The 19,986-nt window shown below is 29.7% G+C and overlaps 1 protein-coding gene and 2 long non-coding RNA genes across 3 annotated transcripts in view; all 3 read right to left on the minus strand.

Annotated features, from left to right (window-relative positions):
* para (sodium voltage-gated channel paralytic) overlaps positions 1–19,986 on the minus strand; it is a 311,186-nt gene that overhangs the window by 81,186 nt on the left and 210,014 nt on the right. Inside the window, exons 27-32 of the mRNA XM_080152120.1 lie at positions 18,722–18,802; positions 14,110–14,257; positions 4,207–4,280; positions 3,221–3,320; positions 2,590–2,752; positions 1,206–1,393 (exon numbers count right to left, since the gene is read on the minus strand). Of these exons, the coding sequence (XP_080008246.1) occupies positions 1,206–1,393; positions 2,590–2,752; positions 3,221–3,320; positions 4,207–4,280; positions 14,110–14,257; positions 18,722–18,802 (754 nt within the window). The remainder of the gene's footprint in view (positions 1–1,205; positions 1,394–2,589; positions 2,753–3,220; positions 3,321–4,206; positions 4,281–14,109; positions 14,258–18,721; positions 18,803–19,986) is intronic.
* LOC145333477 (uncharacterized) lies at positions 5,866–7,054 on the minus strand. The gene is made up of 3 exons (XR_013884511.1): positions 6,918–7,054; positions 6,311–6,368; positions 5,866–5,991 (listed from the first exon to the last, which is right to left on the minus strand). It is a non-coding gene; the product is annotated as an uncharacterized LOC145333477 (long non-coding RNA).
* Positions 12,525–13,713, minus strand: LOC145333485 (uncharacterized). The gene is made up of 3 exons (XR_013884514.1): positions 13,577–13,713; positions 12,970–13,027; positions 12,525–12,650 (listed from the first exon to the last, which is right to left on the minus strand). It is a non-coding gene; the product is annotated as an uncharacterized LOC145333485 (long non-coding RNA).

The raw sequence follows: 19,986 nt of genomic DNA on the forward strand, positions 1-19,986 counted from the left end.
TAATACTTCGCGATTTTTGTCTATAAAACTCCCCTAAAGCTATAATCCCATTGTGCAAGACATAAGAGTCTTAAACTAAAAAAGTTTAGCAGAAGAGAATTATAAAATTGGCCCATAAAAGAAACAAATTAAAAGTAAATTGCACTAACTTATGTAATTCAAAGTTATTATATAAATTGTGTTGTACACGTAGATGCAGATAGCTAGATAGACACGTAGATACAGATAGATAGACACGTAGATACAGATAGATAGATAGACACGTAGATACTGATAGATAGATAGACAGTTAAAGATAAAAAGTTATATTTACCGGGCAAGTATATATTCCAGGGAGTAGATACAAAGTCCGTGTGTCCATTTAAAACAAACCAATTTTTAGCATTTTTAATAACAGCTTTTTATATTTTAGCATTGTCCCATTCATCTGATACAATGTTATAAGCGAAGCATCTCTACAGTCCTAAAAATTATATAAGTATGTCCTTTATCAGTACCCTGTAATTAAGAAGTCTTGCAACAAATTTACTTAGAATTTTGTTTAGACTTAGGATTAATATTCTGCCTATTCAGTTCTGGCACTCTAAAAGTGTCAATGTTCGTTTGTCCTACTGTTTCAGTGCTTCGCTCTTATGGATGTTGTCATCCTTGTTTTTTATAAAGTGTAAATGCCTAAAATTGATAACAAAATATCGAAAACAAACGATTAATGTTTAAAACCTATGTTGTATGTATATTTAATTAAAATGTTTTATAATTATCTAAAAGTTAAATTTCTGCTCTAAATATTCTCCCAACTATAACACCTTGTTTTAGTAGTTTATACTCAGTTTCAAAACTTTTAACTTTAGATAGATAGATAGATAGATAGATAGATACAGGAATCGCTGGATAGCTAGAAATAGATATTTGGTTTGAGTATTTTTTAATGGGGTTATAAACCCCCTCCAAATTTGGGGGAAAATAGGCGGGGGGGGGGGTTGCTGTACTTGCGGTGCCCTTACCTTGCGGGGCTACCCAGTATCCATTATAACCTAACCTAACCTGAGCTTAAGTAATAAAGAACAAACTAAAAACTCTAATTCAACTAGATAAAAAAATCATACTTAAATATAAGTTCGTACTTTCTGGTCACGATCATAGAGTTACTACGTTCTAAATCCTACCTAACCGCTACAGGAATCATAAATAAAAAAATAACTTACGACAAGGTTGCCAATGACGACAGTGGCAAGGAAGAAAGGCACACAAACTTTGCTGGCCACCCACATACAGTCCCACATGGACTCTATCCACTCCCCGCACAGCACCCGGAACACAATCATGAAGCTGTGCATGAAGTCTATGAAGTTCCACCGCGGCATAATCTTCCCGGGGAACCGCTCTATGTTGTCTGAAAAAAAAAAAATATGAATGCCTTAGTAGTAGAATGCAGGGATAAGACAATAGCAGATAAACTGATGTACATCCCCAATGATGATACACAAAATTACCTCTTTAGTTGTTGACAATTAGTGGTTAAAACGTAGAGACACTCAACTTAATGAATCAACTAATCAAAATAGGGTAAAAGTGGCCAAGGTTGTTAAGCCAATGAATCAGAAAACGTTAATATAAGACTTTGGGAACTAGTGTAATAAACAGCCCAATGTCCCCAATCTCTCTGAGTTGGACGTATAACTCTCTGTCTATCAGGGTTGTTAAAATAATTTCAATGTTTAAAAGTACATACACTCTAACTTGAAAAGTGGGTGCGCTACTTTGAACAAATTTAAAGACATCATACATGAATTGAATATATATCCTAAATTTGCTGGGTTTAGCATTTCTATAAAAGTAAAAAATCTGGAATTACACCAAATATTTTATCTGGAATAGACATCTACTATTCTGTTACATTATTTGTACATTAAGACCTCTGGAACCGCAGTTGGAGTGTAAAGTTTCAAGTATGAGACTAATAACTTTGGCACACAAAGGTAGAAATGTATGCATTGTTATCAACCAGGGAGGGAGGGGACAATGGCCGATAAATTGATGCACATCCCCAATGATGATGCACAAAATTACCCCTTTTGCAGATTACAATCAGTTGTTGAATCGTTTCGACACTCAACTCTAACCATCTAATCAAATTAAATTGATGTCCCGAAAGATGTTAGGCCAACTTTTTCGTAAAACTTTGGGGACTAGTGTAATAAACAGCCCAAGGTCCCTTTCATTCCTGCACTGTTATCAAGCAAAGCTTTTCTTGCACACAGAATTTAGCTGAGAGAGAGGGGACAAAGGTTGTTTATTACAGCAATCCCCAAAGTTTTATAATATCATTTTCACATTCGTTTGCTTATTAGTTTACTAAAGATATTGTAACTTTACGGACGGTTGTACAATGTCAGCAGATATGATACATTTTCTACAAACAGTCAAAACATTAACAAGTTAGGACTTCCCAAGTAGTACCTAACTGTTAAAGGAATCATCTTGCAAATTTGAAATATATAGGACAATTTTAACATGACTAAATTAACGAAAAGAGCTTACCGTTAAGGACGGACTCTAATTATAGAAAAGATTATCTTTAAAAAATACCTGTATAGCTCTTGCCAAAGAGTTGCATGCCCATGACAGCAAATATGAAGATGATGATGCAAAGGACAAAGGTCAGGTTACCCAGGGCTCCCATGGTCTTGCCCATGATGGAGATCAACAGGTTCAGGGTGGGCCACGACTTGGCCAGTTTGAACACACGCAACTATAATGGTAAAAGTAAAAAAGAAGCTTTAAATAGTGTCTATAAAAAATTACGCCATACTGGTCAATTAAAATGTAAATTGGCCTGCCATTTTTAATTCAGTTTGTGTATTGGCCTATCATTGGTCATTTGTATTGTATGAGGTAATTTTTTATAGGAACTAAGGAACTATCAATGAATAAGTATAAAACATTCGACATTTGTTATATTTAAGTATATTATTTATTGCATCGTATTATGAACGGCTATCCGCGGATATAAGAGTGTACAATTATAAGTTTGAAACCATTTTTTTAGCCTCGAGATGCCAAAGGCACGGTCTAACAAAACTGGTTTTAATATTATGTGTGTACATTTATATATTCATAGAAATTTGGATATAATACAATGCTATACATAATTTTTCAGTATGACTAAGAACCGGGTTAATCCACCGGATATTAATCAGTTTCGAAAACTAAATCTTACCAGTCTGAAAGACCTGAGGACGGAAAGACCGGATACGCTGGCTAACCCAAGCTCTATCAGAGACAGAAACACAATTATAAAGTCAAATATGTTCCAACCCTCCTGCAGTAACATATGATTCATCAAAAGGTGTACTATCAAAAGCTTTGGAAAAGTCTAAAATCATAACTTAAAAGGCAAATCTATAATCGTTACAAGAAATATGTTGATTTTTAACCTTTTTAACAACAATTTTTTGTTATAAAATTATAATTTATTTTAATTTTGGAATACTAATTTTTATTCCACCAAGGAACAATCTTATAGACAAAGCATCTCTATAATTAAGTTCTAAAATGTAAATATGTCCTTAAACAGTTCCGGTATTTATGCACTTACAATTTTGTTTCGACGCATACATTCATATCCTACATATTTAGATATGACACTCTGCAAGTGTTAATGTTTAATTGTCCTACCATTTCTTCGTTTTAATGGATGTTGTCATCCTTATTTAAAAAAAATATTAACTAAATTTATGATTTTGCGTCACATTTTTCTTTAAAAATTCAATCATAGTTTAAATTATAATCAAATGTATTCAATAATATTCAAATTAAAATTCTAACAAAAGAAAATGATTTTCAATACACGAGAAAATCTTTTAATCAGCAATGTCTTGGAATTTGAGATATAAAAATAATTAAATTTGTTGTTAAAAGGAATGTTTTTGATTTAAAATATCAATTAATCTTAAATAATTGTGCCGTAGGGGCAATATCTTTTTGCCGCTAAATGGGGTTGGTTATGTTTTTCTTTTTGTGATTTCTCTTGGAAAGGTGGTGGTACCCTCCCCCAAAAAGCCTTACCATGACCTATAAGAAGCTACACTGTAAAGGAGAACCAATATCGGTTCGGCGATTAGCAAGATCCTTCAGTACAGACAGACAGACATCCTGTTACTTTATTATAATGAAATATATATATATAAATTATTATTGATGAATTCCTTAAAGTAATATTTTGGGCTCATAGCCATAAGTTTCATCACAGCCTCCACAGCGAAGGTGGCAGTAAAAAACTAAATAGATAGATACATTAATGATAGACAATTATTATATAGATAGATAGACAGATGGGTACGAATGTCGATAGTATAGTTAGAGAATTACTGTTTGTTAGATTTTGATTTTTAAAAACATGAATTAAGAGTACACATTCAGATATGCAAATGTGTGAAAATGACAATTTTACAGAGCTTAACCAAGTCTATAAACATGAAATTAATTTAAACATTTATGTAGCTATTAAAACACACTACATAGTACATCAAATTAAATTTACACTTTATGTCTATCTCTCATCTCTTTTGTTATTTTCACTTTTGCTTTTGAACCTTATTTTATTTGTAGTAGCGAAGCTACTTTTTAACTCACTTTGTCTGTCCGTCAGTCCATCAATCCGGCAGTCCTACCGCCAACCTGTCCGTAACGCTATATGGGAAATGCGATTTTCTCGGCTGCTATTAAACATAGATGGCTGAAATTTTAGGGGAAGATTCCTTGTATCAATGAGCAGCAAGTGTGTTAAATCTGTTAGTTTGTCGGTCATGCCTCAAAGACATGTTCAGTGATTTCTAAGAGCTATTACACATCTTCTCTATAATTCATTTTGTCTGTGTGTCCTTCCCCAAATGTTTAGTGCTTTGCTACCCATGGATGTTGTCATCCTTGATATTTTTTCTTCCACTTTTTATTTTGCAGGAGCAGAAAAAGGCTGTGCAATAAATTGTTTCTAAAAGTTATGCCAGTGTGAATTAAAAATGCAAGGCAGAGAGATGCTCAGCTCACATATAAACACAACTTTTACTAAAGATAAATTAAAGATACAACAAAAATTAGAGATAGGAGGATGGGAAAATTTGTACTCTACAATCAAAATAGTCAGGTGTACTGTGGAGGTATTTAAATTGTATATGGCAAGTTAACAGAAAACATTGAGAGGTAGATAATCATATAAAGAAAAGAATAGTTATTTCGTATTATAAACAGCTTTCTAGGAATTTTTTTTAAACTGGTTTTAATCTTATGATTGTTCATTTTTATATTCCTAGAAAGCTCGATATAATACGATGTTTTTCCACCGGATTCGAATGAATACGAAAATAGTTATTTCTTTCATCGTATTATAAACCACTTTCCGTGGATATAGAAATGTACAATTATTAGATTAAAACCAGTTTTTTTAGCCCCGAGGTGCCGAAGGCATAGTTTTTTCGTATTGATGAGAACCAGTTCCTGTCCACCGGATTCGAATGAATACGAGAAAAATTATTCTTTTTCTGAATGACAAATGAGATAACTACATATCAAGTATTAAGATAACTAGATATCAAGTATGATAGCTAGATATCAAGTATGATAGCTAGATATCAAGTATGATAGCTAGATACCAAGTATGATAGCTAGATATCAAGTAAGATATCTAGATATCAAGTAAGATATCTAGACAACAAATAAGATATCTAGAAATCAAGTAAGATATCTAGATATAAAGTAGATAGCTAGATGAGTTTTGAGAGTTTTGCTTGGTTGTTCATTGATTTTTGTTAAAAATTATTCTTTTAGATTTCTATAAGTTTTCCTTGCATTAAAGAACATTTGGGATTACATTAAAGCTTGTATTTCAACAAGTGCATATTTACAAATATAAAAACAATCACAAATTAACAAATATTTAAGAATAACCAGGATTTAGGAGCTTGAGTCTCATGTTGCATAACAGAAGTTTTACTGAAATATTAGAAAATTCAATAAAATGTTAAAATAATTAGAAACTCATATATTTGAATAAAAAGATTAAATTAACAAATTTACTAGATTCTATTGTATTCATTGAAATCATCCTTTCAGCAAATGGCTTACAGTTTGATAACAATAAATAACAAATATTCTAAATTATTACAATTACCCATTCAGATAAAAGGTCTTACATGGCATAAAAGTAACAATTAAGAACTGAATACTAATAAACAGTTATTTCTTTCCAAAAGTATCAAAGGATTTGAATAAATCAAGTAGTTAGGAAGAGTTAAATATTATAAATTATTACCGGACATTGAGTCTTCCAAGCTCAAGCAGGCAGGTTTTTCATTCCAGGTTAGGCTAGGCTATTATAATCAAATGTATCAGCTAAATGAACCTAAACAGCTAGAATTAATAGCATAGATTGAATATGTCAAAGAGTTTATTTGACATATCCAACCTAAAAACATACAACAAATAATAAATTATATGTAGAATAGGCTAGTTTTAATTATTCCAATTTGTAGCTAGGGTATTAAAGATTTAGAATAATTAATAAATCAATCAATCAATAAATAAATTAGTAATTTGCTGGGGTTTACAGCAATGTACAATCAATCAATAAATCAAGTAATGAAGATTAGTGTACTAAAAATATACAAATTAATTTATTATAACTTCTATTGGGACAACTGATCCTACTATTTGAAGCTATGATAAATCAATACATTAAGAAACTTTTACACTTTTAATCTGTAGGAAAATCTTCTATCAATTAGTAATTCTGATAAAAAATAAGTGTAGTATCCAATTACTAAAGCATAGGTCAATAAGTTTACTTTAGTTTAATCCAATCTAATTACTCTATGGATTTGAGTAATAAAAATAATAAATCAATTTAGAATGGGACTTACCACTCTGGATAGGTTTGTTCTTGGTAGCTGGCCTTCTTGGACTCGAAAGGACTTAATCTTTAGTAGCTCTCTCTTTGACTACTGGTTCAGACTACGATTCTATTGTTGTATTCCTTGGCTTATATAGGCGTTGTACATACTCAAAACCAGTTCTTTGTTTGTAAACAATAGTGTACAGCAACGATTTTTATATATTTATTGCATTATTTTTCTATAATTTACCACGAATTTCCATATGCTTTTCTTAGTATTTTAAACATAAAATATCGTTTTTAATAAAAATGTACAAAAATAGTTCTTTTTTGCCATGGAATAATAAGTGACATAGAATGTACACTAGGTACTTTTGAATGTAAATTTTTTGCTCTTTGATTAGAATAAAATTGAGCTACGATTTTTTGCCATTATTAAACAAAATAAAAATAAAAATATTTTCAATTTCAATTTTTTCTCATTGCCTTAAAATCTCTCAAAACACTGGGCCAGGGAAAGATGAGAAAAAATTGAATGCTTTCAATAGGCAATAAATATGTAATCCTAAAATAAATAGCATGTAAAGAGGATTTCAGGTCTTCTGATAAATCCAGGTTTGTATAATCAGAAGGAATTTCACAATTTAACATTTGTGTAGGTAAACAATTTTCCAATTGAATTCATGGAATAAGTAAGGTTGATAAAATAGCAGAATTTATCCATTATTAGATAATAGCAATTCATTTAATCTCAGGAGATTTCTGATTAATCAAAGTTTTGACATGGGATTCTTAGATTTCATAATTGGTAAGTAATTTGAAACAATCAATTCAATTATATTGATAAAATTTAACCAATGAGTAAATTCTTTTATCAATCTAATACCAATAAATAGTAAGAATTACAATTTGAAAGTCATTTTTTGAATAAATCAAAGGTTTTTTTTATTCAACAATCAAAAAAAATAGTTTGCTGAAAACAAAAATCAATTGAATGAAAAATTCATAATCTCTCTAGTTCAAATACAGAGATAAGTATAGATAAAAGACATCAATACAGTTTGGTATTGATAAAGAACAATATGAACGAAAATATTCATGATTACTTTGAAGAAGATCAAGATGGTTATTATCAATTGAATAATGATAATTCAATTTCTAATCTCTTAGAAATTTCATTTGCAGATAATGCTGAAGCTGCTACTACAAATATCAACAAAGTTGTTGATAAACTTATTCATTCAATAAACATTGAGGATAAATTTACTATGTCTGACCAATCCACAGATCAAGAAACTGATTTTGTCAATCCAACCTCTTGGTACAGTTATTTCAAGGAGAATCCTATTCATCTATCCAATGAAGAGTCAGATTTTACAACAGATGATCAAATCATAACACTAAATTTATATTCTATGAAATCTGTTGATATACTTGTTGAGTCTGTTGATGAAACTACAAATGTTGCTGATAACATGTCTTCAATGGAAGCAAATTATGTTGATCAATACTTTACCAATGATCATATCAAACTTGTTACCAAATACTTTGTACACAAACTAAGTTATGTCATAGTCAACAAATCATATTACAATTTAAACAAAACCAATGCTATTGACTCTGAAGATGTCTCAGAAACCAAGTCTGATTATAATAACAAGATGGTTATTTGCAACATACCTATTCTGGCAATCCCACAGCCTACTGATACCCCACCACCTAATCTTGTGGTATGCTTTATCTTGATGGATGAAATTAAGAAAGCAAGTTGATACTGCTGATCAGACACAGGCACAATTTATTTAATTTTGATTACTAGATACTCAAATTTTTCAAATTATGAAAATTATTTCCTATGAGTATTTTCTTGCCTAAAAGATTTAGCAAAAATATTTTTTTTGTTCTTCCAATTCAGTTTCTATATTTCACTGAATCAAAGATCTTTAATTTATTTATCAAAATTTAATAGACATTTGGAGATCATTTAACTTTTTTTAAAGCACAGAAAATTCAAGCAAATTTTTTTTTCCATAAAACAAACAAACAGATCTTTTGTTTTAATTTGCTCTCTGTGTACTTGATTTATACTATATGCTACCTGTACTTTAATTGTATAAGAAATTGGTTTGATACAAATATTGGAACCATCTGTTCCTAAAATATCATTTTTAGGTATCATTTGAATTAAAAACAAAACTTACTAAAGGTACCATTTGTACCATGAATATTTTCGTTCATATTGTTCTTTATCAATACCAAACTGTATTGATGTCTTTTATCTATACTTATCTCTGTATTTGAACTAGAGAGATTATGAATTTTTCATTCAATTGATTTTTGTTTTCAGCAAACTGTTTTTTTTAATGCTGTTGAAAAAAAAGCCTTTGATTTATTCAAAGTAATCAACATTTAGATCATTGTTTGATGAATTTAAATTATTTTCAATAATTGCAGCTTTGAAATAATTGTCAGAATCTTCTTCAAAGGATTCACATCCAAAGTAAATGAGTGAGGATTCTTGCTGTTCCTCCAGATTATCATCAGAAATATTTGTATGTATATCAGACATACAAGGATTAAATAAATCATCAGAATCTTTCTTATCTTCAGAATTAGATGTTGGATTTCCCATAGTTACAGTTGTGGGTTTGACAAAAATAACATCAAAATTGTGAACATCATCTGAAAGGTTACAAGATTCATTATCATAGAGCTTCATATGAGTGACATCTTCTTTGCCATCCTCATTACAAATAAGTGTATCATAGACAATATTAGTTTCTTCTGAGCTAATAGAAGAATTACCATACATGTTAGTTGATGTCGAGCATCCCAGATTAATAGTTGTGGGTACAACAATATTTTGATCATCAACAATATCATTCACCATTATATCTGATGGTGAAGAAATATAATTATAGCTATCAATTGATGCAAAATTCTCTTGCAGGTTATCATTCGAAATTTTCACGTAAGGAGTGAATGATTGATCAGGATTGCCATCAGTATTTTCTGTTATCATTTCAACAGATTTGTAATAGTCATCTTGGACAAGCTTCTTTTTTCCAGTAATCACTGTTGCCATATCAACAGATTTGTTCAGATAAGTTTGGATAGAATTGTTTCCATTGGTATTTACTGTTGCCATATCAACATATTTATTAAGAATAATTTGAACAGCCATATTTTCACCAGTGTTTTCTGTAACCTTGACAGGGATACTTAGGTGCGGATTTGCTGTCTCAAATTGAAGAGTGTTTGCTGTAGTCATATTAACAGACTTAAAAGGATTAGTATCAACCGATTTCACTTGCTCAGGAATATCATCTTTAACAGAAGTAGGATGAAAAGAGTTTCCAAGTGATTTCATATTAATAGCTTCTACTTGCTCAGGAATATCATCATTAATTACTGTTTTAAAATCAACAGAGTTGGGATGAAAAGAGTTTCCAAGTAGTTTAGAATTAACAGTTTCTACTTGCTCAGGATTATCATCATTGATTACTGTTTCAAAATCAACAGAGTTGGGATGAAAAGAGTTTCCAAGTAGATTGGTAGATTTCTCTGTTACCATATTGACAGGATCATTGGTTTGAAATGCTTGCTCATTTTGAATAGTTTCATGATTGTGATCTTTCTTATTTGCTGACAGGAAATTCCTCTTGCTGTTCTCAAGAGCATCAATAAGGATCCTGAATTGTTTCTCCAAGTTAATGAGCTGGTTCTCACAAGTCATCAGTTCCTCATCAGTATAATCATCAGCAAGACCACAATAAGCATCAATAAATTTGCGACAGACTAAAATGTTATTTAGCACTAGCAAAATATCATCCTTAGAAAGTAATCAACATTTAGATCATTGTTTGATGAATTTAAATTATTTTCAATAATTGCAGCTTTGAAATAATTGTCAGAATCTTCTTCAAAGGATTCACATCCAAAGTAAATGAGTGAGGATTCTTGCTGTTCCTCCAGATTATCATCAGAAATATTTGTATGTATATCAGACATACAAGGATTAAATAAATCATCAGAATCTTTCTTATCTTCAGAATTAGATGTTGGATTTCCCATAGTTACAGTTGTGGGTTTGACAAAAATAACATCAAAATTGTGAACATCATCTGAAAGGTTACAAGATTCATTATCATAGAGCTTCATATGAGTGACATCTTCTTTGCCATCCTCATTACAAATAAGTGTATCATAGACAATATTAGTTTCTTCTGAGCTAATAGAAGAATTACCATACATGTTAGTTGATGTCGAGCATCCCAGATTAATAGTTGTGGGTACAACAATATTTTGATCATCAACAATATCATTCACCATTATATCTGATGGTGAAGAAATATAATTATAGCTATCAATTGATGCAAAATTCTCTTGCAGGTTATCATTCGAAATTTTCACGTAAGGAGTGAATGATTGATCAGGATTGCCATCAGTATTTTCTGTTATCATTTCAACAGATTTGTAATAGTCATCTTGGACAAGCTTCTTTTTTCCAGTAATCACTGTTGCCATATCAACAGATTTGTTCAGATAAGTTTGGATAGAATTGTTTCCATTGGTATTTACTGTTGCCATATCAACATATTTATTAAGAATAATTTGAACAGCCATATTTTCACCAGTGTTTTCTGTAACCTTGACAGGGATACTTAGGTGCGGATTTGCTGTCTCAAATTGAAGAGTGTTTGCTGTAGTCATATTAACAGACTTAAAAGGATTAGTATCAACCGATTTCACTTGCTCAGGAATATCATCTTTAACAGAAGTAGGATGAAAAGAGTTTCCAAGTGATTTCATATTAATAGCTTCTACTTGCTCAGGAATATCATCATTAATTACTGTTTTAAAATCAACAGAGTTGGGATGAAAAGAGTTTCCAAGTAGTTTAGAATTAACAGTTTCTACTTGCTCAGGATTATCATCATTGATTACTGTTTCAAAATCAACAGAGTTGGGATGAAAAGAGTTTCCAAGTAGATTGGTAGATTTCTCTGTTACCATATTGACAGGATCATTGGTTTGAAATGCTTGCTCATTTTGAATAGTTTCATGATTGTGATCTTTCTTATTTGCTGACAGGAAATTCCTCTTGCTGTTCTCAAGAGCATCAATAAGGATCCTGAATTGTTTCTCCAAGTTAATGAGCTGGTTCTCACAAGTCATCAGTTCCTCATCAGTATAATCATCAGCAAGACCACAATAAGCATCAATAAATTTGCGACAGACTAAAATGTTATTTAGCACAATCAAAATATTATCCTTAGAAAGAAGTGAAACATTATTGGATAAAGAATTATAAAATTCCAACATGTTTGAATATCTAAGGATTCTAGTTTTCAAGCATTGCAAAAATCTTTTTGCATTGCTTAGGAATTGATCCTGTAATTCTAAAAATGTGATTAAAACTACACTTGGCTTCATGATGGTGAACCTGAAAACTTTAATGCAAGTGAAATAGAAACTTCAAAGAATATAAAAGAAAAGGAAAAAAAAACAATGAACAATGATTTCATTGTCCGTAAAATGTTTTGAGAGTTTTGCTTGGTTGTTCATTGATTTTTGTTAAAAATTATTCTTTTAGATTTCTATAAGTTTTCCTTGCATTAAAGAACATTTGGGATTACATTAAAGCTTGTATTTCAACAAGTGCATATTTACAAATATAAAAACAATCACAAATTAACAAATATTTAAGAATAACCAGGATTTAGGAGCTTGAGTCTCATGTTGCATAACAGAAGTTTTACTGAAATATTAGAAAATTCAATAAAATGTTAAAATAATTAGAAACTCATATATTTGAATAAAAAGATTAAATTAACAAATTTACTAGATTCTATTGTATTCATTGAAATCATCCTTTCAGCAAATGGCTTACAGTTTGATAACAATAAATAACAAATATTCTAAATTATTACAATTACCCATTCAGATAAAAGGTCTTACATGGCATAAAAGTAACAATTAAGAACTGAATACTAATAAACAGTTATTTCTTTCCAAAAGTATCAAAGGATTTGAATAAATCAAGTAGTTAGGAAGAGTTAAATATTATAAATTATTACCGGACATTGAGTCTTCCAAGCTCAAGCAGGCAGGTTTTTCATTCCAGGTTAGGCTAGGCTATTATAATCAAATGTATCAGCTAAATGAACCTAAACAGCTAGAATTAATAGCATAGATTGAATATGTCAAAGAGTTTATTTGACATATCCAACCTAAAAACATACAACAAATAATAAATTATATGTAGAATAGGCTAGTTTTAATTATTCCAATTTGTAGCTAGGGTATTAAAGATTTAGAATAATTAATAAATCAATCAATCAATAAATAAATTAGTAATTTGCTGGGGTTTACAGCAATGTACAATCAATCAATAAATCAAGTAATGAAGATTAGTGTACTAAAAATATACAAATTAATTTATTATAACTTCTATTGGGACAACTGATCCTACTATTTGAAGCTATGATAAATCAATACATTAAGAAACTTTTACACTTTTAATCTGTAGGAAAATCTTCTATCAATTAGTAATTCTGATAAAAAATAAGTGTAGTATCCAATTACTAAAGCATAGGTCAATAAGTTTACTTTAGTTTAATCCAATCTAATTACTCTATGGATTTGAGTAATAAAAATAATAAATCAATTTAGAATGGGACTTACCACTCTGGATAGGTTTGTTCTTGGTAGCTGGCCTTCTTGGACTCGAAAGGACTTAATCTTTAGTAGCTCTCTCTTTGACTACTGGTTCAGACTACGATTCTATTGTTGTATTCCTTGGCTTATATAGGCGTTGTACATACTCAAAACCAGTTCTTTGTTTGTAAACAATAGTGTACAGCAACGATTTTTATATATTTATTGCATTATTTTTCTATAATTTACCACGAATTTCCATATGCTTTTCTTAGTATTTTAAACATAAAATATCGTTTTTAATAAAAATGTACAAAAATAGTTCTTTTTTGCCATGGAATAATAAGTGACATAGAATGTACACTAGGTACTTTTGAATGTAAATTTTTTGCTCTTTGATTAGAATAAAATTGAGCTACGATTTTTTGCCATTATTAAACAAAATAAAAATAAAAATATTTTCAATTTCAATTTTTTCTCATTGCCTTAAAATCTCTCAAAACAATCAAGTAAGATAGCTAGATTTTTTAACAGGATGACTATTGTTAGAATATACTTACATAATTTCCATTGTTGAGAGCATGCTGCATGGTTGGATCTTGATCATGCATGTCCAGAGCCATGCACAGGGTGTTCACCACAATACACAGGGTGATGAACAAATCTGCAAATGGATCAAACACAATGTAGGACATCAGCTCAGCAAATCTGTACCAATAATCAGCATTCAATTAAGAAATACTCATAAAATGCGCTATATTATTTTGCTATTTAATTTTATGATAATTAAAATATCTGCTGACTAAGCACAAATTCAAACGCCAAATCATTCAAAAACTTGTATTATTTAAATTCATGTTAAGTTTAATTCATTGTATTGTAATAAATTAGAACACCTGTCATACCAAGACTTGGATTATGAACTTAAGGGGAAACTGCGTTCAGGGCTTCAATAAAAAATATTTCTTCCCTTCATAAAAATTATCTGTGAGAAAAAAACAGTTCAACACAACATTAACAATTTCTAAAAAAACTGTGCTCAAAAAAGTATGTAACACTTTTTGATTTACTATTACAAATCTTACCCGTAAGAAAGGTTTGAAATATTTTGTTTATTTTATACAGTATGACCCTCGAAAAAGTATTTTTTAGTATCTGCAGCCCTTATTTCTCAATTAATTATTAAAAAATGTATATGTTCTTGTTCTCTATAGATTTCCACATAAGTAGATATAAAAATTTAAATTTTACCTCCATTAACACCGGAGATTTTTAGAGCTAAAGTTTTGAAAAAGTGACTGAGAAAAAGAATTTTTTTTTGTTTCTAATAATTTTTGGATGGTTATATTATGTTTTTCTGGCAACTGAATAATAATACACAAAGAAAAACAAGTTAACTAATTATTTCTTTTTTATTCCACCAAAAAATATCAATTTTTAATGGCAAAAAATACTACTGAATGAATTGATTATTTGCAAATTTTAGGTTATTTATTTACCCTTATTTATAAAAAGGATTAATTATGACAGTTGCTCCGCCCCCTTTTCTGACATCTCAATCATTTAATAGGGGGTTAATTAAGTTTTTTAGACTAAAAAATCATTATGTTCTAATTTTATTTTCTTTATAACTTTTTTGTTATTAAAGTTAGGATTATGAAACAAAAACAATTTTCCTGCTATATTCATAAAGATTTATTTGGTTTTTTAATCTAAAACAAATTTGCCTAATAAGTAAGTTTTTCAAAATATCATTAAACTAAAAAGACTCAAAAAATATGTGTAAAAAATGCTTTTTACTCAAAGCCTAAATTTTTTATTTCATTTTTGTATAAAGTTTCTGCTAGTAACAAAAATAAAAGAACTTCTACCTTAATTTTGCTAAAAAAGTCGTTTCATGTTAAAAGTTACTTTTTCCTCAGTCACTTTTTCAAAACTTTAGCTCTAAAAATCTCTGGTGTTAATGGAAGTAAAAAAAATATTTTTATATCTACTTATGTGGAAATCTATAGAGAACAAGGACATATACATTTTTTAATAATTCATTGAGAAATAAGGGCTGCAGATGCTAAAAAATACTTTTTCGAGGGTCATACTGTATATAAAAACTTTTGAATAACATCCTTTCTACTGAATAATGCCAACTAGGTGTCATGTTGTTGCAATAATCTTATTGGCATTGCTTTTCATATAAGGTCAATTCTATTGTAATATCATCTAAGAAAAGAATCAAAGTATCCTATCTCAAGGTTTTTTAAAAGCAAACCATTTCTAAGATTAGGGTCTGTCTCTCTGTAACAAACAAACAAGCATAGCATATCTATGATAAAGTCCTAAAATGTAAGTATGTTCTTTAAAAAGTATCTTAATATTTTTGCAACAAATTTACAATAAATTTTGATTAGACTTATAGACATTTACATTTATATTATGCTTTTTCAGTTCTGTTAATGTTCGTTTGTCCTACCTTTTGAAAGATTCACTTATATGAATGTTGTCATCCTTGTTTATCCAGAATTTGTATTTGTAAAAGTGGAATTTAAATGATGCCTAATGTTTCAGGCCTGGTTACCTATCAAATTTATTATGCTATCAATTTATTGAAAGTAAATGTTTGTGAAATTTTGTATATTGATATAGAGTAATGTATACATGTGGAATATTGCATAAAAAGTATTGAATATAGCTGGAGGTGGTAATTTAGTTGGCCGTTACTCTAGTTTATACAATAGATATTGATTTAGAAAGTCAGTAAAACTTTAAAGTTGCATAACTTCCAGCACATTTTGATAAATTGCTTAATAAACTAAAAAAAATCTTTATGGTAAAACATTTTAGGTTTAAAGAATGTGCCCTTACTTTTGTGATTTCGTTTTAACTCATGTAAAGTTTAATTCACCGGGCTTCAACAAAATAGATGTTTCAATAATTACTCAACAGAATTCACAGATGGCAATTTTCTTCTTTTTTGTTGCGTTTTAGTACCTAAAAACCAACTTAATTTTAAAAAAAACTTAAATTACTTTAAAAATAAGAGGTCTACAAAAAAAACCTACTGCATATCTAAAATATACATATACTACTTACTAAAAACACCAACTAGCTATTTTTTTAAAAATCACAAAAGTTAGGTCACGTTCTTTACAATTAAGGTGTCTTAGTGACTTTATACCTGTCTATATTACAAAATCTATTGTATATACATCCCACTAGATCAACTGAAACTGATTGCATATTTCTCCTATAATTTCCGAAGTTGTATAGTAGATAACCATAATGTTGCATATCCTATTTTCGGCTACTTCGGTAAAAGGGAAAATCGATATAATGTATAAACAATTTATACATTATATATTCAATTTTTTTAGATTTTTTTTTAAGTTTGACGCTTTTTTAGTTTGTAGTAAATGTTGAGATGGGACGAGAAAACTATGTACACAATCGGAAACTAAAATTCAGCTGACCTCCCACTATCCTATCTACCATACCCATAAATTATCCCTGGCTTTACATTCAACAAACCTCTAGAAAAACATTAACTTTTTATGTTTACATCACAACATACCAGAATATGTCATTTTAGCACATTTTTGTTAAATTTGTGAAATTTGTCACTTTTTTATGTTTTTTTTATTAAAATAAATAAAAAATAAATTATCCAGCATGCTCCTTTCAAATCTAATGACTTCCCCCATGCATCTTAATGAAATAAACTTAAAAAGAGGATTTATAATAACCTAATAATATTGTTTGCTTGGGTGAGATGGAGAGGGGTTGGCAATAGTTTAAAATTCCTGTTTAAGATTTAAAATTCTTATGTCTTATTATGTAATGTAAACAGAAAACCCTACAAAACAGACATCCATTAAAGGGTCTAAAAGTAATAATCTATAATACAAAGTAGAACGATGTTTGTTTGTCTGTTTGTTTGTCTGTCTGTTTGTTTGAAGCAAAGGATCTTGCTAACCGCTAAACCGATCGGGTTCTCCTTTACAGGTTAGCTTCTCATAGGTCCCAGGAAGGTTTATAACTATTTTCTTGGGGGATGGGACACCCCTAACCCCCCAAAAAATGAAAAATACCCCCCCCCCAATTTTTTTAAAAAAATTTCTTTAAAATCTAAAACTCAAAAAATTAGTTTGATAAAACCTCTTGGAGCAAAGCCCCTAGAACTAGGGGCGCATCCGCTAGTAGTACAAATAGTAAGTAACCCCCATCCAAATTTTACAATAAATACCAAGCCAATAATGAGAAAGTGTGGAGGGTAAGAGAATGAGATAAGGTTGAGCACCCACTTGAAAGATCATTGGCAATGGAAAGACACAAGTAAAACATGCCACTTTACTGGGCGGTCATGGAAGTTTTATAAGAGGGACTATTAAAAAGGATTTTGTTGACCTCACTACAAAAGATGTTTAATGTAATTTTTATAAATCTAAAAAAAAAAAAAAGAATAAAAATAAGTTTATCCATAATTCTTAAGAGATATGATTCCCCTGGATATATGATCCTCTAGTACTTGATACTTTTTGAGTATGTGTCAAGTGGGGCAGATAAAGTGCTTAGATAACTGCAGGTTATGCAAGTAAATGATCATTTCTTAACTTTTGTTATTTTTGTGTTTTTAAAAGTTTTTATTTATGTGTGTTATTAATCAGTAGTTACTAATGCCCCTAGCCTCTAGGAGAAGATAAAGGAGGTCAGGAAAGTAGCCTAAAACCACCAAGTATTTGTAAAGCTTTCATGAATTACAATCAATTCAGAAAAACAGTTTCCGAGATATTTAACTTCAGACAAAAAAAACTTAATACTTTATATAATAGAAAATAGCTCTAAATAAATTGTTATTTTTATGTTTAATATCAAATTAATCAAGTATTAAATCCATGTATTTTTTTTAATTGACTAAGTTTCACCAATGATATGATTTATTGAATTTATACTTCTTTTAGTGTTGATTTCACACATTAAGGAAGATTTATTTTGATGAACCTGTTTTTAATGCACTATGCAATAATAGAAATAAGACGGATACACTATACTCTGTAGTAGGGTTGGGTAGGATACCAGATACTGGATATCATTGATTTTTAACTCAAATATCTGGCCCAACTATACTCTGTAGATTAGATTGTTTCTGAGAACTATTTCAAATTATGAATGTCAAATTTCCTAATGTAACAGGCACAGCAATCCCAGACACAGAAAAGGTTAACACACTGGGAACAACAGTCAGCTATTCGTTCTTTCAATCTAAAAATAGATTCAAATTAAATATTTTTTTTCTTCAAAAAGTTAATGTATGAGTTAGGGTTAAAATGTAAGCCATAAAAAAAGTAGCTTATCATGAGTTATACCTCACCTTCTTAAATTAACCGAAATATATAATTACTCAAAATCAAGAATGGATATAGTATGTGGACATTGTGTTATATTCTAGCATACCCTGATAAAATGTTTCTCCTAGCGGGCTAATATAACGATACCCCCCTTCCCCTCTCCTGACCATGAATGAACATATTGACCAATATCTGAGGACTACAGCATGACCCTCGAAAAAGTATTTTTAAGCATCTGCACCCTATATTTCTCAATAAAATATTAAACGATTCATATGTACTTGTTCTCTATAATTTTCTACATCAAAGGATATCAAAATATTTTTTTTACATCAATTAACAGCCGAGATTTTTAAAGCCACAGTTTGGAAAAAGTGCTTGAGAAACTGGATATTGCTAAATATTTCTTAGTTTTTTATTAGTATATTACTTTTTATCAACCAGTAAAAAACAAATAAGAAAGAAGAGCAAGTTTAAAATTGATACATTTTTTATTGCATTAAAAAACGTTACTTTTACATTTAAAAAACTACTTTTCAAATTTTACTGAATACATTTTTCTTATAACCATTTTCCCTCAAATCTTATAATATCTCCCACTTATTAATATGACCTTAAATAAACCCCTTCCCAATTTATGCTCATTACTGGAAGGATTAGCGCCACCTTTACCAACAAATTCACGCCCACTCATCAAATTAATCTAAGACACATAAAAATCATTTAAATTGTTAAATGTTTAATAAAATTTTGTAGCTGTAACTTTTTGGTTTTTTAACTTATTTTGATAAAATAAAAAGTGTTTGATTTCTGTTTATGTAAACTTTCAATTTGCTACTATTTTTTATAGGATTTCTTTCTGTAAGGGTGTTTTTGCAATTTACACTAATCTAAAAATGCCTTTTAGAGCAAGTAAAAAAAGTGCTTTCAGCATGAAATAAATTTCTTGGAAACATCTTTATATAAGTTTTATAAAAAGTATTGAAATTATGAGGAAAACATGTCATTTCACTTAAAAAAACATTTTTCTTGAAAAGTTCATTTTTCCTCAGCCACTTTTTCAAAACTTTGGCTCTAAAAATCTCAGCTGTTAATTGA

This window comes from Acartia tonsa, chromosome 2 (genome assembly GCF_053477335.1).
Source record: "Acartia tonsa isolate MP-2025a chromosome 2, ASM5347733v1, whole genome shotgun sequence".
NCBI classification, from domain to species: Eukaryota; Metazoa; Arthropoda; class Copepoda; order Calanoida; family Acartiidae; genus Acartia; species Acartia tonsa.